General features: G+C 52.7%; 1 protein-coding gene across 2 annotated transcripts in view; it reads right to left on the reverse strand.

Moving 5' to 3' along the window:
• Positions 1 to 25,526, reverse strand: part of SLIT3 (slit guidance ligand 3) — a 589,038-nt gene that overhangs the window by 17,529 nt on the left and 545,983 nt on the right. For both annotated transcript variants that reach the window (XM_059417324.1, XM_059417323.1), the window contains exons 25-31: positions 23,318 to 23,481; positions 20,757 to 20,881; positions 14,649 to 14,746; positions 10,771 to 10,910; positions 7,543 to 7,636; positions 2,594 to 2,731; positions 811 to 1,051 (exon numbers count right to left, since the gene is read on the reverse strand). In XM_059417324.1, the coding sequence (XP_059273307.1) occupies positions 811 to 1,051; positions 2,594 to 2,731; positions 7,543 to 7,636; positions 10,771 to 10,910; positions 14,649 to 14,746; positions 20,757 to 20,881; positions 23,318 to 23,481 (1,000 nt within the window). The remainder of the gene's footprint in view (positions 1 to 810; positions 1,052 to 2,593; positions 2,732 to 7,542; positions 7,637 to 10,770; positions 10,911 to 14,648; positions 14,747 to 20,756; positions 20,882 to 23,317; positions 23,482 to 25,526) is intronic.

Consider the following 25,526-nt stretch of genomic DNA (forward strand, 5'->3'; position numbering starts at 1 on the left):
TGGGTGCTCCAAAAGCCAAGGCAGTCTGAACGCTGTGTGTTTCTGCAGCCCCACGCACCTGCCAGGGGCCTGGACACAAAGGCACTCAACAGATCTGTGTTGAATAAATATTTTTGCCATAAGCTTAAAGCTGGGCCAGTGCAGCCATAAGCAAAAGGAGAGCAGGGCCCTAGTTAGTGCCACGTGGCGGGGGCCACTAGCTGGTCTGCATCCCTTTGCTGTGTCTCTGGGGTTCTTCTTCCCCAGCAAGCTGCTAGGCAGGGGCCTGCTGCTTCCCAACCCCATTCTATCCCTGTTCCACCCCTCCCAGAAGCATTTAGGTCACCCAGAGATGCATTTTGGAATAAATGTGCTCGGGTCCACAGGTAAGGAACTTGAAAGAAGTTAGCTGGAAAAGAATTTGGCTCCTACTAAATGTTTTTCCATTCCCTAAAAAATGCCCTGAGTGTTGGTGCCTCTGGGCCTTTGTCCATGCTGATCCCTCAGGTGAAAAGGGCATCCCCTCATCCTTCTAGCCTTCTCTAGGCGAACCCCTAGAGCTCCCGCAACACCCGGGGCTGGCACCGGCCCTGTTTGTCATCTTTCTCTGGACAAGGGGCTCTGTCTGCCTTGCCCACCGTCAAATCCCCATTGCCAGCACAGTGTCTGACACAGAATATTTGAGGGACTATTTTCTAGGTAAATGAATGGATGTGGCTGGGAATGGGGGCTGTCATTTGCGGTGACAGCCAGTCAGGAGTTGTCCTAAGAACAGCCGTGGTTCTCAGAATGGTCCGACGGAGCCTGGGGGCATGCTGGGGAGAGGCGCACCTGCAGGGAGATGTTGGCCTGGGGCCGGACCTTGGCGGAGGCCAGTTCCACGTAGGAGTCTTTGCCCACAAAGTTGACGGTGATGAGCTTCTCGCACCTCGGGCCGGCGAAGCCCGGGGGGCAGCGACAGGTCGGCTCCTGCTGTACCACGATGCACTGGGCCCCATTCTGGCACTCGTACTGGTCACAGGGACTGGTCTGAAGCAGGACCATGGGTGGGGGCTGCTCACAGAGGAGCCCGCTGGGAGGAGGGGCGAGAAGATGGAGGAGGAATGAGCGGAGGACAGTGAGAGGAGACAATCAGAGTTATTTTGCCCAGAGGGCCACTAACAGAGAGAGGAAAGAAAGATGGGAACTGGGGCTTGTTCCAGCCCTCCCACTAACTGGGAAAAGTCCTTTTCCTTCTCTAAGCCCCCATTTCCCCATTTTTACAATAACGGGGTTGGAGAGTGCTGGTCCCCAAATTTCAGTGTCATCAGAATCTTCTGGCATAAATTTGTCAAAAGCACAGATTCTCACCCACCAACAGAGGACTGGCCAAACAAAGGTGGCACATACAGACAACGGAATATTATTCAGCCTTAAGAAAGGACATTCTGACACCTGTTACAAGGTGGATGAACCTTGAGGATGTGAAATAAAGCAGTCACAAAAATGCAAATACTACAGGTTCCACTTACATGAGGTACTTAGAGTGGTCAGATTTATGGGGTCAGAAAGTAGAATGGTGGTTACCAGGGGCCGTAGGGAGGGGGAGTGGGCAGTTAGTGTTTAATGCATGTAGAGTTTCAGTTTTGCAAGATTAAAAAAAGTTCTGGAGACGGATGATGGTTGGCTTACTTGATGCTACAGAGCTGCACACTTAAAAATGGTTAAGGCGGATAATTTTACATTATATGTATCTCACCGGAATTTAAAGACATTAAAAGAAAGTGCAGATTCCCAGCCCCTTCCTCTCCCCACCCCCCACCCCAGCTCTCCCCCCTGCAATTCTAAATTAGTAGCTCTGGGATGGGGCTCAGGAATGTCTATTTTCACAAGCCTCATGTAGATGGTCTCAATCAAGCTTTGGAAAAACCAGACTTCTTCATGATTCCTTCTCAGAGTCTGTGACCAAGGGTCATTTGCATGGTTGTGTTTATGCCGTGCGGCAAGTACTCATGTATACAGAACTTTCCCCAAACTGATCCCCACCCCCCCAACCTTAAGTCTGGTCCCTGGTGCCCCTCCAGCGCCCCCTGCACCTTTCCCTTCCAGTCAGTGTGGGCGCTAGGGCGGGTACCCAGCGTCTCCATCCACACACCCCAAGGACCTCTCCTGACCACCCGCCAGTGCCTCCCATTCCCTCTTTCTCTTCCTACTTCACTGATTCCAGTGATTAACCCCAAGCTTTTCCATTTACCTCCATTTTTCTGCCATTAGGGTACAATAATGCTTTTGTTCTCTAGCCTAAAAAGACCACCGCCCATGTGGCCATCTGACTACCCCACCGTGTAAGCTGAGCTCCAAGACGGTAGCATCTTCCGTTGGAAGGAATCACGCCCAAGCTTGACATCACTTGAGCTGCATCTTAAGTCCAACTCCCACACAGTTGCCCTGGTGGCTCTCCTGTCTATTACATGGGCTTAACAGCATCTGCTCTCAGACATGGAAGGGCTGACCTTCCAAGGACACCCAGGAGGCCCAGGGCTAGCGCTGTCTAGGAGTGGGTCTTCATTCTGCCTGCCTTAGCCTGCCCATCCCCCAGCCTGAGGGCTCCTTCCTGAGGGGCCCCCTGCCATACCTGAAGCCCTGGGGGCAGATGCACGTGTAGCCGTTGACCGCATCCACGCACTGGGCCCCGTGGCGGCACCTGTGGGCCACACAGTCATCGTTGTCCACCTCGCAGAGCTTCCCACTGTAGCCGGGGAGACATTCGCACCTGGAATGCAGCAGAGCAAGGCTGTTTTGTGGGCCAGGGTGGCTTCCAGGGGGCCTCCTGTCTTCTCTGGGTACCCACATTCCTAAGTCCCTCTCATTTCTCAAGGGCTCCCTGAAGCCCAGCCCACGATCGGCTGCACCAGCCGTCTGTGGGCTCTGGGTTCCCACAAGCTGATGTCTGCTTATGTCATGCGGGAGCTCCTGTTTTTAAGAGCTGGTGGCGGCACTCAGGGAGAAGGATGGGTGCTGCAGCCCCAGCACCTGCTGGCCCAGGGGCACCCAGCTGCACACGGGGCCCCCTGGAGTGTGCACCTGGAGCACGCAGCCCTGGGCTCCTCTCTCTGGGTGACACTGGCCAGAGTCCCAGCACAAAACAGACCCTGAAGGGACTGCATTGCTCACAGGGGCAGAGGCACACACACAGGCACACGCAAACACCAACACTTCCTGGCCCTTCTGCCTCCTGCAGGCCTGGAGCCCACGTACTGCTGTGGGCCCACCAGCTGAATTCCACTGGGCTGAGTATAAACAGTAACCACAGCCCACCCAGATCAGAGGAGGAAGGTGGGCCGGGTGGCCAAGGTGGCCAGGGAAGCAAGACCTCTGAATACACCTGGGACAGAGCAGCCAGACCCGAGAAGCCACAGGACAAAGGGATGGTCCTCCCTCCTCCTCTCCCTGCTCCTCCTCCTGTAGGAGTGGATGGAGTGGAATCACAGATGCATCTCGGCATTGCTGGGCTCGCTTGGCAGAGCACGGCGTGTGCCATGGATTCGTGGCTAGCTAAGACTCCGTGTCTGGGGTGTCGCCGGAGGAGGACAAGTTCCAGCGCCTGAGGATCTGCTGAGCCTGCATTCAGAAACTGGAATCAGCTACGATCTGACCTGTTCACCTTTACTGATCTGCAGGGTAAATTTCAAATATGTGGCCTCCTGCTACCCCAGAAAATGCAAACTTTGATGTCAGAGCCCTCACTCCGCCTAGGTTTTTAAAGAGACCAACTGGGCAAGCTTCTTGGTGGGGGTGGGGCACGGGCTCAGTATACCTGCTAAGGTGAAGCCAGGCCCCTGGAGGCGTTTGTCTAGAAGTACCTGCAGCACAACTCAAGCTGCACGAGCCCCTCTGAGACAGCAGCGGCCGCTCAGTCCTTGCAGGGTAAGGTCCAGCCTGGGAGGCATGGAGTCAAGGTGGCCGAGGAGGTCTCCATGAGGACTCGGAGGCCGTGCGCCCTAGCAGACAGCAGGTCTGGGGGCGAGTGTGTGCCTGTCCTTCTTCCTGGCAATGCTATAGCCCTCTTCACACCCATGCTGCTCCAACAAAGCCCCGGGGCTCCTGTTACAGTGCAGTTTCTGATCAGGGCGGCTGGGTGGGGCCTGGAATCAGCACGCCGCACAAGCGTCCCTGGGATGCGACTGCTGCGGGTTCCTGCACCTGGCTTCCCACAGCAAGGATCTGCCCACCACTTCTTCATCTGCTCAGAGGAGCATCTGGGGGGCATAACGTGCATTCCCTAATGTGCTCCCGTGTTTCCCCCTTGCCTTTCTTCTCAAGTGTAATAAGGCTTAGATGATTTTGTTATGTATAGAACTTTTTGATTCTGGACAAGGGGGTATAACCAAGTGATCTCCTTGGTCCCAGGAACATCAGGAGTCTCCCGATGTAGCTAATAAGCCAGTCAGGTCTGGACTGACTTGCAGCCCCAGTGTTTCTGCGTGTGACTGCATGGACGGCTTGCTTCAGCTGGCGGCACCTGACCCCAGCCTAGCAAGTGGAGAGTTGTTTTTATAGCCGGAGAGTGGTAGGAGACAGGCCAGCGTGCCTGCTGCAGGCGAAGTCCTCCGCGCACGGCAATCATTGTGACGTGCTTCTGTCATTCTGACTGCCTCGGTTCATGCGCAGTGTGCTTCACTATCTTCCAGGTTTGGTAAGTTACGATTTCAGTGTTTCTATCACAGATAGGTATATGGTTTTATCTGTTCTGTTGCATCCTCACTAGAGCATCACACGAGGAAATCAAGGATAAACATCTTCAAAGTTGGGCCAACACTGCATTGGCTGCATGTCTCTTATTACTGTCTCTGCAGCATGCCTTGGGATATAGGTGAGGAGAGGAGAGGAGGGAGAGCAGAGAGGAGGGGAGGGGAGGGGCACTAAGATTAGGACACGCTGCACTGGGAGAAGGGGTGTTTGATTTAAATGCATTTTAATACAATCCACATTACTGAGCTGGCTATAGCCCTCTTCAAGATGCTGGGAGACACTGTGCCTAACTACATCATCTCAAGATACTAAGAATTAGACTGATTTCCTTCTATGTTCTATATTCTTCCTATTCTGTATTCTATATTCCCGCTAGAACTCAAGGGGCCTTGGCTACAGTAGAGTGAGGTTTCTAGGGACCAGTACCAGAGGATCCTGTCTCTGGCCCCAAGTCCCTCACACCCCGACCCCAGACCTGTACCCCGATGGGCCACTTCCGACCAGTTCTCATGCTCACTGTGCTCTGTCAAGTCGGCGTCCTCTGAGTTTGAGGAATGCCCCCGATCTGCTCTCCAGCTCTGGGTCTTCTACTAGTCTTCACAGCTCAGATGCCTGGCCACCATGGTTGCCCCTCGTAGGCACACCCAGAGCGCTCTGCTTGTCGGTGCAGCCTGCTCTGGTTTGGGCTCAAGACTGTTTTACGCATCTCTTCCTCCCCTTGGCCTCGTCCTTCAGTTAAAGAGCAACTCTGAGTTGAAGGCAAATCCAGGAGTAGGAAAAGTAGGATTGGGGGTTGGGAGGCTTCCCTCACCCTTACTTACACTCAGGCAGCCCAGCTACCTCTGAGCCCACGTGGCACCTCTCAGAGGGGAGAGGAGCAGAGAGGGCGGTTTGAATGAGGGTGCGTGCACGGCAGGAGGCGGGACAGAAGCTTCTTTTGGGGTCGGCAAAAAAGAGCCCCTAAGAGGCCTCTAGCATTTTCTCTGGGGATGAGCTCTAGGCTGGAGTAGTCAAAACGGGAAAGGAAAACACCGGACAAGATATGTTCATGTCCCTCCCTCACCTCTACCTGTTCTAGACCCTTCTGCTGCTGATGGGACCCTCTCCCGCTCCCTCAGCTCATTCAAATCCCACCCATCTCGGCTCACCTCCGAAAGTGTGTAGGGGCTTCCCTTTGCTTTAGTAGGCTCTTCTCTCCCCTCCTCAGCAACTTGGCAGCACTCAGAGCCAGAATCGAGGGCCCCAGAAATGCCTTCTTTCTACACACTGGTTTTGTGTCACATTTTCCTCCCCTGGGTCCACAGCAAGGGCCTTGAGAGTGAAGGAATCAAAAACTTTTCACAATACCCGTGGCACTTCCACAGTGAGAATCCGAGGACAGAGGGGTCGGCTCACTGAGAGACAACAACCAGAACCCACGATTCCTAGATTCTAGGATCACAAGATTTCTCAAGTTTTTAAGTCTTGGAGAGATTTATGAGTCTAAGAGTGCACAATTCCTAAGTCCCTAAGATTCTGTGATTTAATATTGTCATTAGTCTCAGAATTTCTAAAATCTTGGGTTTCTATGAAGTGCTAAGGTTTGCAGCATAGCATTATAGTCTCAAAACCCCTAGAGTCTGGGAACTCTTCTGCCTTATGACTGAAAGCTGGACACACGCAGACTGATGACAGATCCTGGAGCCACCTAGACCCAGAGCATGAGCTTTGCTCCAGAGGCTGGAGATGCTACTGGATGGAAGTCTGGTCAGGATTCTTTTTGAAGACTCATCAGCAGAGGCACGGAGCTCCAGACCCACATCCCTTATCTTTAGGGGTGACTCTGTGGAGTCACTTCCAATATCTTTGCTGAAGGCTCATCTGGGGTGCCGCCAGCTGTTTTGGCCTTTGCATGCTCCCCCAGATTCACTGGTGCTAGAGGCTCCCACCACCTCTCCAGTGTTGGACAGAGTCTGCTGGGGATGAGGGAAGCCAACTGTGTGTGCAAGGCAGCTTTGGGAGAGGATTTAGGGGAGACTGTTCTTGGTCCTAGAGATCTGCGATGTTCCTACTGATGTCAGTCGATCCCAGCACTCAAGGATCTCACAGTTTGCTCCAGAAGAGGGGTTGTGGAGGAAGTAGAGAAAGAGCCTGGGAGTGATTTCCCGGGGTGTCATCTGATTCTCAGGCTCTGGAACTGGTACCTTCTGAGACAGACACTCCTTCCACCCTTAGAATTGCTCCTGAGCTCTCCGATCTCCCCTGGGCTCTGCTGCTCACTGTAGAGACACCGCCACCCACGGCTGTACTGTTGAACTGAGTCAGTGTCCCCTCTCCCCTTCTTGTCCACCCCCCCACCCCCAGCGTACACAGGCACATAAGCTGGCAACCTCTCCAGAGCCACAGAGGGCAGAATGCTGCGAAGGAGGCACACAAGGAAGATGAGCAAATGCCCTTCAGCTTCCTCAGTGGGCTTGTTCGGTCATACTAGCTCCGGAGAGGAAAGTATGCTGGGGTTGGGGTGTGGTGTGGGAAGACAAGGAAGGAGGGCAAGACGAGGGTAAGGGAAAGAGGGGGATATCTTAATCTCCATCTGTCTGTCTGTCTATCTGCACAGAGAGACGGACTCACAGAGAGAAGCACAAAGAGACAGACAGAGGCACATGCATAGGGAAACAAAGAGAGAGACGGGAAGAATTACACCATGACCAGTCAGAGACATAGAGAAGCACACAGTAATGAATGAGTAACAGGCAGAGAGAGAGATCGGGAGTGGGAGAGAATGGAGAGGGCCCCATTAGAGGCAGAGCCCCCAGGACCCTATGTTGCTGGGGACACAAAGCCAAGCCTTACCTGAATCCTTTGTCCAGGGAGATGCACTTGGCCTCATGCTGACAGAGGTTCATCCCGGGCACGCAGTGGTCAATCACTTCATCGCACAGCTCACCTGTGGGGGTGGGTAGAAAGGTCAGGTGCCTGGGAGACCCTGGCTAGAAGGTCAGATCCATCCAGCCCCTAGTCAGGAGGTCGTGGATCGCAGGTGCCCTGCATTCACTCTCTTGGCGCATTCTTTCTCTTGTACCCCTGCTTTGGTCTCCGTAGCAGTGATACTGGGAGGACTTGAGTATTCCCCTGGGCACTGTCACAGCACCATCCTTCACTGTTTCACTTGATCATTCAGGGGCTGCTGCAGCTGAAACCATAGGATGCCAGCCCCTGACCTTGGTCTATGCTTAATTGTATTTCTCCTTCCACATCCATTTACGGAGCACCTCTCGCGTGGTAGACACCTTGACAGGCACTAGGGACACAACCGTGACCTAGTCTTGTCCTCTCCATGGCCTGGGGTGGGGGGTGTAGACCTACAAATTAGTAGATGACTGTAACACAGAGATGTAAGTGTGACAATGGGGTAAAGTCTGTGAAAACTCAAGAGGCTTCTTGGAGGAGTGGATGTGGGTTAGCAGCAAAGTCCACTGCTGTAGATAAGTAGGCCCCCCTGGATTTTCTCAGAGAAGAAACTATGAAAGGAATTTTGAAGTTGAGGTCTCTGGATACATTCCCTTTGAAAGCCATCATGCTGAGAAATGCCTAATGGGTCAGAAATACCCAGGGATGGCACTTGCACACAAGCTCCCCAAAGCTCACACCACCTGAGATGTTCTCTAGGAATGTGGAGCAGAATGAGATGGAACAGCAGGGTGACGGCAGGGGCAGATGCACCCCTGAGCTCTGGGCACCCCTAAGTCCAGCTGGTCAAGCCAGGTGGAGAGTGACCTAAGAGAGGAAAATGTGACCCAAGGGATTTCTTTCGGGGATGGGGGCGGGAACACGGGCAGTGAGGGCTGCTGGGACAGGGCAGAGGAAGGTCTGAGGCCCGGTGTCTGTTCTGTGCTGTGATCCGGAGAAGCTGACCCCTACCTTATCCTCATTTTGCCAGCCTCTCAAGATCACAGAGGCTGCTGTGTTTTTTATAGACATTTCCTTTTCCTCACTTCCTGGGAAGACCCAGAGAGACAGTCGTCTGTGTGACACTGGCATTTTCTAGGACAGAGAGGACCATGGCATCCCATTCTCAGGCAGAGATGCATTTGAGTTAACTGCAGACACAGGCCATGGTATCCCACTAGCAAGAAGCCACCTCAATAAATGTCTCCTCAGTCCCCCCACCACTGCTCATTTGCCCACCATAAATTCAGTCCAACTGCCCTTCCTTTGCCCCAAAGTTTATTTTGAGTTGCTTTGCTTTCTCTCTCTCTCTTTTTAAAAAATTTTATTTACTTATTTGACAGAGAGAGATCACAAATAGGCAGAGAGTTAGGCAGAGAGCCCGATGCGGGACTCGATCCCAGGACCCTGAGATCATGACCTGAGCTGAAGGCAGAGGCTTAAACCACTGAGCCACCCAGGCGCCCCCGTCTTCTCTTTTTAACTGCTGGATTTTTACTGTCTCTCTTCTGGTACCAAGTGGATTCTTCTGGATCAACAATTTAACCCTATATGATGCCTCCTCTCCTCTAGGTAGACCAGATGCCCCTTGAGAGCATACTTTTAGACTTCTTGGTATCCCTTATAGCTAATTCAGTGGTCTGTATACAGTAGATTCATAATAAGTGTTGCCTATTGCTAACTTAACTCTTGGCTACAACTCTGCTCTGGGAAGGTAGAAGATATAGAGGAGGACACCGTCAGCAGACTTCCCTGCACTTTTCTCCAGCAGAGAGCCGCTCCTGGGACCCAGGGGGCTGAGGGGTAGCAGTGTTTCCTCAGTCTCCGTTGGCATACTCTACTACAGTCCCAAGAGTGCGCTTGGGGGATACCGGGCTAACGGGCTGGGGGTCTGCATATGGCACAGGGACCCGAAGGGCACTGGGGGCTACTTGGCTTCCTTCTCCATGGCCTCAGAATGCCTCTAATCACTGTCTGTGTATTCTCATCTCCTACCTCGTTCCTGATGTGAAGCCAGGTGCCAAAAGGACAGGCTGCTGCCGTCCCTGGGATGCCCAGTCCTTGTTTTCATCCTTGCCTTGGGCTGCTATTTCCTAAAATACATTTCTTGCAACACACAATGTCTGTGTTGGGAAGGAGATCTGGGGTAGGGTAGGAGGGAAGCTCTGATTTCAGATACATCTGGGACTTGCAGGGTTAAACAAAGTTAAACAGCATTCTTTCAAGCAAGAATTGTCGGAGCCTCTAGCGTGCTGCTTCTGAATCATACGGAAGAGAACTATTACTACACACAGTGCCGCTCCAACTCTCGTTCCTGGAGGCTTTTCCTCAAAGAACTCATGGAATTTATGGAGTTGCATTCTTGAATATGCCACTTTGGGTTGCTCCTACAAAGGAGGCTGTGCTCCCGCCACTGGGCGGCATTTTGCTTCATCATCTAGTCTATGTAACTGTTCTCATCAGGGGCTGTCAATACAGGACATAGAGGTGCTGTGTTTTAGGGGTGGATGGGTAGCATGAGGATACTGACGAATGACCTGTGGGAGGCTTCCTGGATTCTCTGTCTGGATTAGGTTCTTCCTCTGTGACCCCACGACTCCCCGGGGGCTTACAGGTGTTGTATTCTCTTTCTACATGTCTCTCTCTACTTGACAATGAACTTCTTACGAGAGGCCACTTTGTCTTGGCCATTTTTGTATCCCGGCTCCTAGCAGAGTGTCTAGAAGCTGTGAATTTCCAGAGAAAGCAGACTAGAACTGAACAAAGCAGAAATGGAAAGCAAATGCCTTTCGCTGGCCTCAACCAGCCCTGGCTCTCTGGGGTTCCCAAAGCAGGGGATGGCCATCAGCCACTGGAGCAGACAGCTGCAAGTGCCCTGGGAACCTGATTCAAATGGGGAGGAGCTAGGGATGTGCCGGGTGGGGTGGGTGAGGGGGGCGGGGGAGGGATGGGAGGGGCCAACAAGCCAAGAGGGCTTCTGGGAAGCCCCTCCTGGCACAGCACCAGGTTTGGGGGATTCACATCTCTGTCCATGGGGGCAGAGGGTGGGGGCCCTGAAAGAAGCTAAGAAAAGAGAATTCTTTAGCACATGACCCCTGGCCCACCGCCATGCGCAGCTGCGGGGGGCCTCACCCGTGTAGTTAGGAGGGCAGACACACACGTAGTTGTTGATCCCGTCCACGCAGGTGGCATTGTTTTCACAGTCGTTGTCCTCGCAGTCGTCTGGATTGATCTCACAGCGCTGGCCCTCAAAGCCCAGAGGGCAGGAGCAGCTTTGGGGATGTGTGGGAAGAGGAGGAAGGGAGGTGGGGGGGGGGGTGACAGGGGGGGGGGGGGGTGGGGGGGGCAGAAAAGAGGGTTGGGGGGAGATAATTAGTCAGGTTTATCTCTGGATGGAGGCCCCAGGCGGCACTCTGTATACCCGAAGCCCTGGGGTCCTGAGCAGGGAGACCCTTAGGGGCCACAAAGGTCATTTCATCTAGTCTGTGTCTCTGGGCAATAGTCCATCCCCTGGCCCTGATGGCTGCCTGCCTCCATGCCCCCAGCCCCCAGGTGGAAGTGGTTTCCTGGAGAGAGCTTAAATTCTCCAGCTGTCTTCCTTTGGTTCTTCTCCGGAAGTGGTTTGTAGACAGAGAAACAGCAGAACACACATCCCCCTCTGAGTGACTTTCTACTCAAGGACAGGCCTTCTACCTCGAGCAGGAATAGGACACAGTGGCCAGATCAGGATCTGCGGCCAAGTATCGGGAATGAATTCTGGGTCTGCTGCTTCCTGGTTATGAGACCTTAGGCCAATTAATTAAATCCATGTCTCAGTTTCCACATCTAGTGACTGGGGGAGTATAGCCTTCCCCCATGGTGGTTGTGGGGTATGAGGAGATGACACAAATAAAAGGCTTAGTGGGACCCTGGCACACAGAAAATGCTCAGAACATGTTTGCTAGCTTCACTTCTAGATACTTCTACATCTGGCTTCCTTACCCTTTCTCAGGGATGCCACTGTTCCCTGTGTGTACTCCTACTTCTGGGACCCCTCCAGCTTCTGGGGTGTAAGCGGACGGGGTGGGAGGCTGCTTTCCTGCCCATGCTGTGGTTCTCAGGTGAGCTTCGCTCAAAACACTGGATTGCATGCAGCATTCCCCTAACTTGTCTCTGAAGCACTACATCTCTTGGATAAAAACCTCAAACCTTGGCAGTCCTCTGCCCAGCTTTAGTCACATCTCAGAATTAGGGGTACAAACTAAGCCGGGACCGAGAACCCTGAGCGGATGAGAAGGGGCACAGGTGGGAGAGGAGTATCTAATTAAATGAGCTGCAGGGACTTCCTTCCTCCGTGGCTCAGCACCCCCTCAGGGATTTACACCCCATTCACGGACATCTGTTCCAGCTGCAGACTCGGGATTCCAGGCCTTTCTCTGTTTTAGAGACTGCTCTGATTTGGGATTGAGGCACTAACCTAAACTAATAGGAAGTGGATTTCTAGAATCCCACTTAACTTCCTTTCCTCTACAACCTGAAAGCTGTGTCACATCTTCTATAGGAGGCTCGGGGCGGGGGGGTTCTTCAGTCTGAGCTCTTGAGGTAAAGCAAAATGATGGATTCTTGTTTTCTGTGAGGGACTCTGGTGTTCATGAAAAGCGATTTCCTCAGAGCCAGACAGAGGGTAGGTTTTCGAAGGTCTGAAACCACAGTATTGCCTGTTTTCTTGAAATGAGTTACCCGGGCTGTCCCCAGAGCCTCGGGATTGCATGAAACTGGGATACGGATGGCTGGCCAGGGACCGGCTTTGCTCGTGCAGTGGACAGAGGGTGGGAAGGAGACTGAAGTCTCCTCTGCCCTCACTGGAAACCTTGGCAGGCGGTTGTCAAGGAGACTCCAAGAGCACCCAGTTAGCTTGGGGATGTAGGACAGGTCCTATCTCCTGTCTTGGTCTCCTGCCCGGCCAGCTCTGCTGGCCTTCGCTCTTTTTGTGAGCAGATAATGCGCTAAGACTGGAGAAGCATCTGATGAGGAGGCAGATATAACTTAGATGCAGTTATCCCGCGGGAGGGACCATATCCTGGTCCCATATGACTGCCGTCCTTGTAAGAACACGGCCAGGTAGAGACAGAGACCCAGGCTGAATGCCGCATGATAATGACGACAGAGACCGCAGTGGGGCAGCTGCCAGCCAAGGAAGGCCCGAAATCGCCAGCCACCAGCAGAAGCGAGGATGGGGCGAGGAAGAATCCTGGCCTTTCCCCTACAGGGTTCAGGGAGAGCATGGCCCTGCTGACACCCGGAGTTGGGACTTCTGGCTTCCGGAAACGTGAGAGAATACATTTCCGTTGTTCCAAGATACCCCTGTGTGGTACTTCGTTACAGCAGCCTTAGCAGACGGACACAGGAAGGACAAAGGGAGCACAGCTTCCCCGACAAGTGTCCCTCACTTTGACAACCTATTAGGGGTTAACCTAGTGAGGGAACGGGCTGCTCTTGGGTGGCCCCCCATAAACTGTGCTGCCCCCAGTATGTGGTCCTCACTGCCTTAATCCTCTACTCCATTTCCCTAATCCCGGAGGTCTGGGCCCTTTTTCTTGAAAATGAAATTTGAAAAGTATTTCCAGTTTCTCTGTATCCCCTCAGCAACTGAGGTGGAAACAAGATCCTTCTGCTCACCTGCAGCTCCAGAGAGGGAGGAGCCCACAGAAAGGAGGGCAGGGCGTGTTTGGGGGGTGGGAGGTGTACTGCAATGGTGAACCAGAGAGGAGAGACATGGTCACCTGCAGGGGCACTCCTCTCTCTTGCAGACCTCCATCCCTTGGCTGGGTGGGCAGAGCCAGGCTCTTACCCTGGAGGTGTTTCCTGGCTGGGGCCACATGGCCATCTCCGTGAAGTTTCTGTGTGGTTTCTACCCCCCGATACCCGCTCCCAGCGATAAGGTTGGAGTGGGCGGTTTGGCTGACTTCAGGCAGGAAAACAAACCTTGCCTTGAATTTCACTTTTTAAGAGCCAGAGTTTGATGGGGCTGGCTTGGCAGGTAGACGCAGGGGCAGGCTGGGTTCCTTGGGTAGGAGAACTGGGAGCCCAGAACCTATTGTAGACCACATGGCAGCCCCAAGCAAATGCCTCTGATACTCGTTTGCAATCTGAGCTCTGACACATCCACACAGCTTGGCTCGGCACCCCTTCCTCTCCTGCCTCCCACCCACTCATAGGGGTGTTAAAGGAACCGCTTCCTACTAGTCTGCTTTTGCCAGGGCCAGGGGCCAGGAAAACTGGGCATCTGAAAGCAATCGAGAAGGGTGGGAAGTAGGAAGGGGGCCTGGGGATTGGCAGAGGCCTTGAAAGCCCGCTTTTAGAACAGGGATGGGAAAAACCTAAGTGGCTTCTATTTTCTTTTCTTCCTGAGCTCTTAAGGAGGAACAAGTTTGGGTGGGAAGACCCAGGAATGAGTGTCAGGATAGGTGACTGAGCAAATCCATCTCTGTGCCTCAGTTTCCTCATCTGTCCAATGGGGCTAGCCCCAGCCTCCAGTGGGTAGGGTCACTATGAGGATTTAAACAAGATACTACAGACTAGCTCGTGCCCAGAACATAATGAACATGTAGTCAATGTCACCTGTTATTACTGTTTGTAGCACCCAGAAGAGTGCTGGAATTTCCACACTGGGGGGGGCCCTGAGCCGTCGTGCCATCCTTCTCTGACTTCTGCCAGCAGCTGTAGCCTCCCCTGGTGCCCTCCTGGCTCTGGAGACAGACTCCCTGAACTCCCTGCACCAGCACTTGCTAACCGTGTCACCGCAGAGGATGGCTCCTGTGGGTGCCCCGACCTTCTCATCTGTATCGTAGGGATCACAGGAGCTCCCTCATAGGGTGAGAAGGGCCTTGAGCTCATCCGCGCGATGGGCTTGGCACAGTGTAGGCACATAGTAGGCCCTCAGGAAACAGCTATGCCTCTTCAGCCTGCCCCAGGAGTCAGCCCAGAAAGCCCTCTGACGGAGGGAGGAGAGGCCCACAGGGTGCAGTTACCTGAACCCGTCCTTGTGGCTGTCGCTCAGGTGGCAGGTGCCCCCGTGCCGACAGGGGTTCTGGATGCAGGTGTTGATGGGCACGGTGCAGTCTTTGCCCTGAGGAGAGGAGGGAACAGCGCCGGGTTAGGGAGGCTTTCAATGGCCCATCCCAGAGGATGGGGCCGAGCAGATGGCCGCAAGGAGGCCCCGGGACCAGTCTGCTGTGTGCCCCGGAGGAAGCCAAAGGGGACCCTGGGAGTGAGTGAGCGAACTCAGGAGTTTGGGCCTCAGCTTCACTAGTTCCCAGAATTCACATCCCAAACTGCAGGGCAAGAATACAGGATAACCTGGGTTCACGGTCCAGCTTCATCTCTTTCTGGTGGGCTGACCATGACCTTGTGTAAGCCTTCTAGCCTCTCCCAGTCTGCCTCACAGAGGTGTAGTGAGAATGAAATGCGGTCTTTCCCATAAGGAAATACCTCAAGAATGTGAAACGTCTGGTACACAGTAGGCGCTTGGTACATGCTAGCCGGTGACTGTATTCCTAGACCTGCGGAGGCTTCCATGGGGCCCCAACATGGGTAGGGCAGAGGAGTGCTGAGGTGTGACCAGCAGACCTTGCCCCTGTAAAGTGACAACGCCCCCAGTCGCCCATCTTTGATGGGTCTGGAAGTGGACCTGGGTGTTGGTACTAAAAGTTCTGATTCTTTCAGAATCAGAATCAGCCGGACTGAGGACGCTGTGACAGACAGCTGTGGGTGGGGTGGCATTCCTCTGGAGCGGGCCCCTCTGAAGGGGCACACTTGAGCTGAGAAGGAGCCAACCGTGCCGTAGGCAGGGAGGAGCACACTGGGCAGGACAGTGAGGGCGAAGGCACTGAGAAGGGATCCCAACGCAGACACTGTGGCCGTTAAGCCTCCGCCGAGGGAGCCGCCCACTGCTTGGCCCGGGCTCCAGCTTCTCCCGTAGGACTGATGCCCCAGAACCGTGGCTAAGTCTTGACAAGCAGTCCCCTGGAGGACCCATGGGTCTGGGGAGGCATCCGCTGCATTCGTTTCTGGGCTGTGGGCTTGGTGTGGGCAGCATGCCAGGCGGGGTGATTACGGGAGCCCTCCCACTGCCACACCACCTGCTCACCATCTGCCTGAGAAAATCCTCTTCCTGCCGAGGCTGCTGCCTGCCAGGACCTGGGGCGGAGTGGGGCCGGGCTCCCTGGCTTGGAGGTCACTGCCAACGGGGCCTGTGACCCTCTTCCCAGCTCACACCCTGAAGCTACAGGCAGTCTCCAGCGGCCTGGAGGCACAGCTGCGTGGGTCTGGCCCTCACGGCTCTCACTGCAAAGGGCCAGTCTGGGGGTTTCTCAAGGAGGAGAAGGAGAATGCAGTTTGGGGGGGGTGGGACTGGGCTTACTCTAAACCAGAGCAACCCGGGATCCCTTTCAGAGACTCAATGTGTGCGATGGAAACTGCAATACTCATTCTCAATTTATTGAGCACATTTTCCATTCCAGGCCTCACACTAAGGGTTTTATATTCACGATCACATATAATGTTCACAACAACCCTCTGAGATTGGTATGGTTGTTATTACGGCCATTTCCAGATTGGGAAGGCAGGCTTGGAAAGTGAGCTAATATGTCCAAGATGGCATGGCAGCAAGGGGAGCAGGCAGCAGCTGACGCCAGCCAGCCAGTCCGTAGCCGGCGCCGGGGACCTCTCTGCTGGCCCTCTCACAGCACGGCTCCAGACTCAGCACGCCTGGGTAGACGCTCCCGTCCGACTGCTATGCACCTTGAGGGGATTACCAGCTCTCTCTGAGCCTTGTCGGCACTATCTATAAAGTGGGGATAATAATGACCTCACCTATGGTGACGAGAAATTGCGCACGTATATAACGCGCACCTGGCATGTGACGGTAGCGCTGGAAGGAAGAGCTCTTGAGATGGGGATGACGTCAGGGGTTTGAGGCAGGGCTGGGTGGGGGTCGGGGGGGAGATCCAAAGACTTTTGCAGGCCTTTGGTTGGGACTGAATTGTTCAGGAGTGTGAGTGTGTGTTAGACAGATGAGCCGTGAAGAGCAGGACAGGAGGACCTTGATCAGGTCAAGGCGGGGGCTTTCCTCGCTCCTACCGGGGCCAGCCTCTCAGCTCTGGGGAACTCTCTAGGATCAGGGACTCCAGGTGGGATCCTCCCTTGGGGGTGGGATGGGGAGACGTGGAGTTGGTGGGGTCTCCTGCAGTCCCTTACGCTGAGCTCAGAAATCCAGGAGGCAGACCCTAGCTCTTGACGATGTGCTAATTGGGCCTGGAGGCCAGGATTTCTGTCACTTATGTGTCCTTGAGAAATAATCACCATTGTCAATGCCTGGCTAATTAGCTCAATTCAACTTTCTTCAGCCTCACTTTGCTCAAATCTACTAGATTTATGGTGCTCCATGGTCTCCCACGGCTGTGTGTGTGTGTGTGTGTGTGTGTGTATGCGTGTGTATATGTATGAGAGAGAGAAAGAGGACAGACACCATGGCTGGGACTTCTGGCTTCTTTTAAAGGAGTTTGGGAGTCACTGTCCCCACTGGAAACCTCTTTCTGAGATGGGGCCAGGTGGGCCGCTCCAGGACCTTGCCTAGTCAAAGTATGGCCCTTGGGCTAATAGCACTGGCATTCCCTGAGATCTTGTTAAAAATGCATAAGCTTGGACCTGACCTCAGCTCTTATGGGTCAGAACCTGCATTTAATAAGGTCTCCAAGAGGCTCCTGTACACATTACAGTGTGAGGAGTGCTGTGCTGGGACACTGAACAGAGCCACATGAAACTAAATGGCTGAAAACAGAATGAGCCCAAACACACAGTCTTTGCCCCAGCGTTAGCACAGCTGTAAAACCGTTCTCTCTCTGAAGCAGCTGTTGAGTCTTGGCTCTGAGGCTGCCAAAGTGCATGCATGACCTGTTCCGTCCTCACAGGGGCTCTGCTGGTGAGGAGACGCCGCGCATGTGCAGGGCCGGGATGGGGAAGGGTGGGGGGCATGTGAGGCTCAGAGGGAACTGGTTCCTTGTGGGGTGTAGACTCTCCTGCAAGGGAGATGTGGCCTCTGGGTTTAGCTCATGTACTTCATAGGTGTGGGAGCTGCGGATATTATTTAATCCTGTGAACCCCAGTTTCTACCACTACCAGAAGAAGACAACAAAACCTCTTTCAGAGGATAAAAGAGAGTATGAGATCAGGTGATTTGCTTACGTTGCTTCACAGAGGCCTGGCCTTATAGATGAATAGTAGCTGTTACTAAACATTACGCAGTGGGGGGTCATGCTTTTTGGGGTGATATTGCGGCTTCTCACAGTCACTCAGACAGTTAGTGGAAAAACTGAGATTTGGGGAAATAATGAGATAAATGTCAGAATGCTGAGCGTGGTTTCGTGGGTGTCTGCTGATTGTCGCCAACTCTGCAACTCCCCCAGGACTACTCAGTCACTCTGCTCGGGTGGGCTCTGACCCCAGAAGAAGGGAACACAGGGGAATAAACACAGGGCAGGGGGTCGGATGGAACCCATGGTTTAAGGGACCTCTTTGGTTCTTCCTGCTGCATTTTGAGGTTAAGGAACCTGAGGTGGGGGCCGGGGAGTAAGAGCTGTTCCAGGTCACACAGTCAGGTAGAGACAAACTCTAGGGGTCCTGCTTGGTGTTCCTTCCATCAGAGCACCCTACTCTGCCCTGGTCTGGAGACTCCAACAGCTCCCACATGGCCACGGATTCATGGTGCTTGCCAACAGGCCATGAATGCGGTGGTCAAGAGCATGGGTTCTGGAATCAGGTGGTTCTAAGCTCTGAATCCCAACGGTCTCCTCTACTATCAGTTTCCTAAACTGAAAAATGGACCCAGCCTCCTAGAGCTTCAAGGAGGGGTAGGCAAGATAATGTTTGCACCTTGTTCAGTGTGCTCTCGGTATGTAGCAGACACAGTAAGTGCTGCCTGCTCATGTTCCTGCTGTCCTAGTCATCACCATCATCACCGCCACACTCCGTCCCATCACCAGCCTCCTCCATGTACCCCAGACCTGGGCGAGCCCAGCAGCTTCCTAAAGGCCCCAATCTCTGCTCAAATTCTTCCACAAGGCATTCAGAACCTTGTAAGCAAAGTCCAAACAAGCGGCATTGTCCCGCCAGAGCCCTGTGCTTGCACTCTGCTCTGACCCCGAAGGCCAGGCCAGTTTCACAAGCGTAGCAGGAAGTGGGGCAGGAAGCAGCCGGGGGCTGCAAACCCAGCTTCCGGACTTTCAGACACAGGCTGAATGGACAGAGAAGGGAGCGAGACTCAGACTGTGAAGTGGTTTCCCTTCACTTTCAGAGAGGGATGACATTGCCCGCCTCAAAGGCAATTATAAAACTTAGGGGAGGGAATAAATGCAAACATCCGGCTGAATGCCCAGCACACAGTCAATGCATAAAAGAGAACAACATACATCTGGAACTGGGGATGTCATAAGTGTACATGTCCCCTTTCTAGGAGAGCAACTGATGGCCTCTGACCATTCAGGGTCATGGACCGAGAGTCCTGGGTGAAGGTGAAGCCAAAGGCCGCAGCAGCCCGGCTTACTGCGTGCTTACTGAACGACTCTCCTAGGTGTGCTGCACACGTTACTGTGCCTGGGATTCGCACTGCACAATAGAGATGGGCCCTGGTTTGTCGATGGTAGGCGGAGAGGAGACCCCTGGCCACCACCGCACAGCACAGCTGGAGTCCATACTCGCCCTCTGTGTAATTCCACAGCCTGTTTTCTGCATTAACTTAATACAAGGGAGCTTGAGGACCTATGCCTGAGGATGTCATCTTAATTTCTCTACTTCCCCCTGCGATGTCTGTGCACATGCACACGTAGGATGCCTGGGTCTGGCGTGGTTGGCTGGGGCAAGACTGGCTGGCAGGCTGCAAAGGGAATCCTCTGGCTCTCCTGTGCCAGGCCCATAGGTGGCACTCTGACACTGTCGGCTGGAGACACAGCTGGTGAGAAAGAGCCACCGGGGAGCCCTGTTCCCCAGAGTGAGTCTGCCCCTCAAGCTGGTCACTACACACACAGATGCCCCTGGGGACAGCAGGCCCAGCGATGCCGGCTCCCTCCCACTCTGCCACACTAGCCATGGGCGTTAGATAGGCTCTGGCATGGTCCTGCAACTCCTGACTTGCCCACTCCATTTGGATGGGCACCCTGGGGAGGTGGGAAGCGGGGGAGGTCCTGGGGAAGAGGATTCAGCCACAGCTTTGCTGACCCCAGTAAGGCGCAGGGAGGGGCTCGGCCATCCAGGGGAAAGGGTGGGGACCTTGGAATCACATAGCGCTAGGTCCTATCCCAACCCTTCAGTTTATGAGCTTTGGGACATTGAGTCAAGCCCTTTCAACAGTCCAAGATGCAGTTTCCACATCTGTAGATGGAAAGTAATTAGTCTTCCCCATAGGGTGTGTTTAAAAAGTAAAGGTGAATAAAATGCCAAGCAGACCACCTGCCACGTAGTCTATACTCTATAGATGTTAGTAGGGAGGCAGGATAACATGTCCTAGATGGATGAGAAGAAAGGAGGAAAAGTTGTTCTGGAGGTAGCCTGGATTTCTGGGGAGGACACCCAGGAGAACCGGCATCTCCATCCCCTTATGGGCTGACCTGAGCCTGTCAATGTTGGTTTGGCAGCCCCCAGGCCTTTCAATCGACCATCCCTCTATCCTTCTTGAACTTGAGCTGGAGCGGTGCTTCCAGCCCTGGCCATCCGAGGGCGGAGCTGGGGAGGTGGAGGGGGGGATCTGGAAATCCCCTTGAAGGGAAGGCAGGATGGTGAGTTCCACGGATGCCTCTGCTTGGAAACATCTGAACTCTCTGAGACTTAACTTCCCCATGTTTAGCAAAGAGCATACAAATATTACATTTCCTCCTTATCGCTGAGTGTCACTGTCAAGACTGTAGGGGTTCTCTGTGGTTTGCATGACTGGGCAGCAGTAGACGAGGAGTGGTACTGGCAAAGACCGCTCTAGAGTGATCAGCAAAATGGAGTTGTCCAGGCTGCCCTTGGAGAAGGGAGGGTCAGCAGGGCACAGGGTCCCCTCCTGGGGCCGTGGAGGGTGGGGGCAAGGCTTCCTGTCTTACCTTGTAGCCATAGGGGCAGGTGCAGCGGTACAGCTCCACGGGGTCCTGGCTGCACGTCCCGTTGTTCTTGCATGGGCTGGAGAGGCAGGCATTGCACTTAGCTGCAATGTTGATGTCCACTGGCCCTGGACAGCGAAACCAGAATGTTGGTAGCAGGTCACGGTCACCCCTCCCTCCCCTCCTCTCCTCTTTGGCCCCATCCTCAGCCAGCTGCCAGCTCCTCTCCATCTCTACACACAGCGGGCAGTTGGCCCTCCCCAGCCAGCACCATCCAGTCTAGCTAGAGTCCCATTAATGAAGTCACTGTCCAGTGAGGGAAAAAAATCACAGTGGGGCATCATTCAGAAGCACTTCTGCAGTCAAATCAATTACTAGAATTAGCCTGATCCGATTTTGGAGCTAATCTACAAACAATGCACCTTAATTAGAAGCCCCTTGTGTATCTTTTAATGTTCTGGGAGCTCTGAGTGCAGGCTCCATTTGGACCTTCCTTCCTCTGCCCCCAAGCACCCCTCCCCATGGAGTAGTTCAGGCTAGGCTAAGGAGGGCATAGTGCCTGGGCCAAAGGAAGTCCTTCTTGTGGAACCCTTGAACTGGCAGGAGGAGGGAAGAGGTGATGGCAAAAGACAGCGATGAGGTCAGTGGTGGCTGGCAGACTGTGCTCAGGCGCACATTGCCTCTAAGACAGTTCCGACCACGTTCTGTTCTCTTCAGCTGTAAGGGTGTGAGTGTATGTGTGTGGGGGGTGGCCCTCATGGTCCCTGCACAGAGCTTCAGAGACTGGGTTGAGACTGACCCACGCAGGCAAGTCTGACCATTTGTGGGTAAGGGAACAGAAAGAACGGCCTGACGGAGCCTCTGCCAGCTGACTCAGCCCCAGGCTTCACATTAGGAAAGGGACGTTCTCTGGCCTGGTTTGCCGGGGACTGAGGGGATTCCCAGGATGCAGAACTTTCAGTGCAAAAACCAGGAAGGTCCCAGCCAAACTGGGATGAACAGGTCACCTTATGATACGAACAGCCAAGGTGCTTTTATAAATATCCCCAGCGTGTCCAGGCTGTGCCCCACCCTGACTGAATTTAAAACCTGGAGCTTGGGGCCCAGGCACCAGTAGAAAGGTCCTCAAGTGATTCCAAAAATGTGCAGCTATGATTGAGAAGCACTGTTTTAGAGTGAGCTGGGCCTCTTTAACATCAATCAAGTCAGATGTTTTGGAAGCAGGAGGAGGAAAATGAAAAATTAGCTTAAAACCAATGGAATGTTTTCCTGCTTTAAGCGAAAATGTGAGACACATGAAGTTTATAGAGTAATCAAAGCATGTATGTAAATCAAACTCAAGGCTCTAAGAGATGAGCAAAGGACATTAACAGAAAATATATAATACAAGCGGAAAGTAAATTTTTGAAAAAAAAAATTCAGTTTCCCCAATAAAGACAGACAAAATAGGAGATATGATTTTTTTAAGCCTCTCTAATTAGAAATTAGATGAAATGAGATAAAATAATGCAAGAGTCTGGTGGAAAATGCACTCAAATGGTGCTATTGGGGGCATAAAGTGGTTTACGACCTTTTTGGAAACCAATCGGCAATATGCGGGAAGACCTTAAAGATGATCACATACTCTGGTTCAGTAGCTTCTGTTCTCTGAATCTTACTAAGGATATAATTGTGTTTTATTTTCTTAGAGGGAAGGGGCAAAGAGAGAGAGGGTGGGGGGAGGGGCAGAGGGAGAGGGAAAGAATCCCCCGCAGACTCTGTGCTGAGTGTGGAACCTGATGCGGGGCTTGATCTCACGACCCTCTGCTGAAATCAAGAGTTGGACTGAACCCACTGAGTCACCCAGGCGCCCCTAAGTGTATAATTTTAAATAGAGAAAGACCTTTATGCATCAGTGGTAAGAAAATAATCGGAAATATAAGTGAGTACTATGGGTTCAGAAGCAGGAATTGGTTAAAGGAGTTACGGCAGAATATTAGCCTGGTGGGCAAGACTGTGAACTCTGGGATCAGAAAGACCTGGAAGCCTCCTAAGACAAGTCTTGAGAAGTCCCTTAATCTAGGTAAGCCTCAGCTTTCTCATTTTTAAAAATAAGGGTAATACTGAAGTCTACAGAGAGTGTTGGGGAATTAATACTTGGAAATTAAGAATTAAATGAAATAACACACAAAAAAGGGCTTAGCATCATGCCCAGCACGTAAGAACTCAGTAGCGGTTTGTTATCATAATGATATAGTCTATTAAAATCTCATGTACCAAAAGCTTGCCATAGTAAAAATGGGAAAATGCTCATGCTTTAAGAATGTTGGGTAAAGAAATGCAGGCTAAAGATTTTTCTCTGTGCAAAACTACATAGAGAAAGAAGTCAGCAAGGAACACACAGGGATGTCAGCAGAGGGACCTGAAGGAGAGATGACAAAGCGTCTGAGTCTCTCCAGGTGGCCCATGGAAGAGACGGGGCAGTGGTTGCAGAAGTCCCATCTGTTGAGATGCCCAGCTCTGAGGGGCTGTCGGAGACAGAGCAGACCCCTGGGGGGGGGGGGCAGGGGACAGTCAGTAGGTACCTTTGCACTGGAACCGGTGGGTGGGGGTGGTGAGCAGGAGCCTGTCGGCCATGGGCTCGGGGCTACTGCAGCGGGCGATGCCGGGCTCCTTGTACCCCGCCTTCACCCACTCTGAGAGCCAGCGCAGACTGCAGTCACAGTGGAGTGGATTGGTTCCCAGCGCCCTAGAAGGCAGAGCAAAACGTCAGGGCCCCCTACTCAGCTTGGCCCAGAGGCTCCACGGAAAAACGGAATCTTCAGACTCTGGCAGGATTAGGGGTGTCTGACTGGAGGCCTAATGGAGAAGTAGTTTCCACTGGGCTAGTTTCCACCAGACTCCAGATAGTCCTTCCAATCCCTCCAGATGTTTCCACCCCATCTAAGGCCCTCCCACATCTGAGGTTTTGCTCGCACCTGCCCTGCGAAGATTCAATCCTCAACTCAACCCCAATCCTAGCCCTTCCAGGATGCTTCGAACTTTGGCCGGCTGACTCTCCGGCTCACTTGCCCCACTGAAAGGGTCTACTCTGCAGAGAAGGTGCTGGTACACAGCAACCTAGGGAGAAGCTTCAGACCATGGAAAGGGCTCAGAGCCTGCCACACCTACATGTTCTGTGTCAGTATATTGATGATTTTGAGCTAAAGGTACTTGAGAAACGGCAGGTGACAGAAGGGCTCTCTGACTTCCCTCTTTCTTTCTCTCATTTTAAAAAAGATTTTATTTATTTATTTGTCAGAGAGAGAGAGCGAGAGAGAGAAAGAGAGAACAGAAGCAGGCAGAGTGGCAGGCAGAGGCAGAGAGATAAGCAGGCTCCCCGCTGAACAAGAAGCCCGATGCGGGACTCGATCCCAGGACCCTGGGATCAGGACCCGAGCCAAAGGCAGCGGCCTAACCAACTGAGCCACCCAGGCGTCCTGACCTCCCTCTTTCTACCTAAAAGCAATTCATAAAGTTTCCCGTGAGAAAGCTGCCTTCCCTGCACTAAAAAGAGAAGATTCTTACCACCAGAGCCTGGGAGTCAATGCCAAAATGTACCCCTATGAACAAGCCTGTTCAAATAAACCTCATCTTCCAACAGTCCCTTGATATATTTCCTGGCCACCACCCCTTAACAGACTGCCCCAGCCCAAGGCCCTTTGTCTTGTCCCATCCCCACAGGTTATCATTTTTTATATAAAAATGTATATAAGCTTTTGGGCCCAATGGTGGCTTCATTTTCCTTTTAAAGACCCCCACGTACACATAAAAATACCAGATACATTTGTATGCTTTTCTCCTGTTGCCCTGTCTTACGTTCATCTAATTCTTAGGCCAGTCACAGGACCCAAGGGGGTAGAAGCTGACTACACCAGTCAGCTTAAAAATGCACAGGAGAGGGGATGGCACGGGCTGGTGCAGACCTCTGCATGGGGGTGTCCAGACAGAAAATACAAGAACTTTTGCTTCTTTCAAAAATCATATCCTTTAGCATTTCTACTTCTTGAATGTTTTATAAGGTGCATACATAATGTATCAGTATCACAGTATATGCATGACCTATGAAAATAATTAAATATGCATGGAGTTGGTATACAGACTCAAAAACGGTCACTGGCAGAGGTATGTAACAGCTAATACGCGCAGACCTCGGTTTCCCCTGCATAAAATGGGGAGGGAACACCTCATGCCGAGTGGTAGTGAGTTTGTGCTCTAGAGTCGAGGTGAACCAGGATTTGAACCAAGGCTCTGCTGCTTACTCGCTGTGCAGCCCTTGGACAAAGTCTTGAGCTCTTCTCAATTTTTAAGTTTTGCCATGTGTAATAAGGGGACAGAAATGCTTTATTGCTGTAACAAGTGAATGAGATAATTCATCTAACGTGTTTATCACATAGTAAGAGTTTTATGTTAGTTCTTCTTATTAAACATTTACGTTGTTTACATAATTGATGACACCCCTGAAGGTGTCTGAAGCAGAGAACACACGAGGCGCACCATGTGGGCACGTTTTTATGGGCACGTTTCTCAAGTACCTTTAGCTCAAAATCATCAATATACTGACACAGAATGTGTAGGTGTGGCAGGCTCTGAGCCCTTTCCATGGTCTGAAGCTTCTCCCTAGGTTGCTGTGTACCAGCACCTTCTCTGCAGAGTAGACCCTTTTATGCATCCCGGAAGGAACATACACTGAAATGCGTACAGGGATGTCACAGTCCCTAGCACAATCAGGATACTCTGTCTTCAGCCGATCCA

The sequence above is a fragment of the Mustela nigripes genome, chromosome 12 (genome assembly GCF_022355385.1).
Source record: "Mustela nigripes isolate SB6536 chromosome 12, MUSNIG.SB6536, whole genome shotgun sequence".
NCBI classification, from domain to species: domain Eukaryota; kingdom Metazoa; phylum Chordata; class Mammalia; order Carnivora; family Mustelidae; genus Mustela; species Mustela nigripes.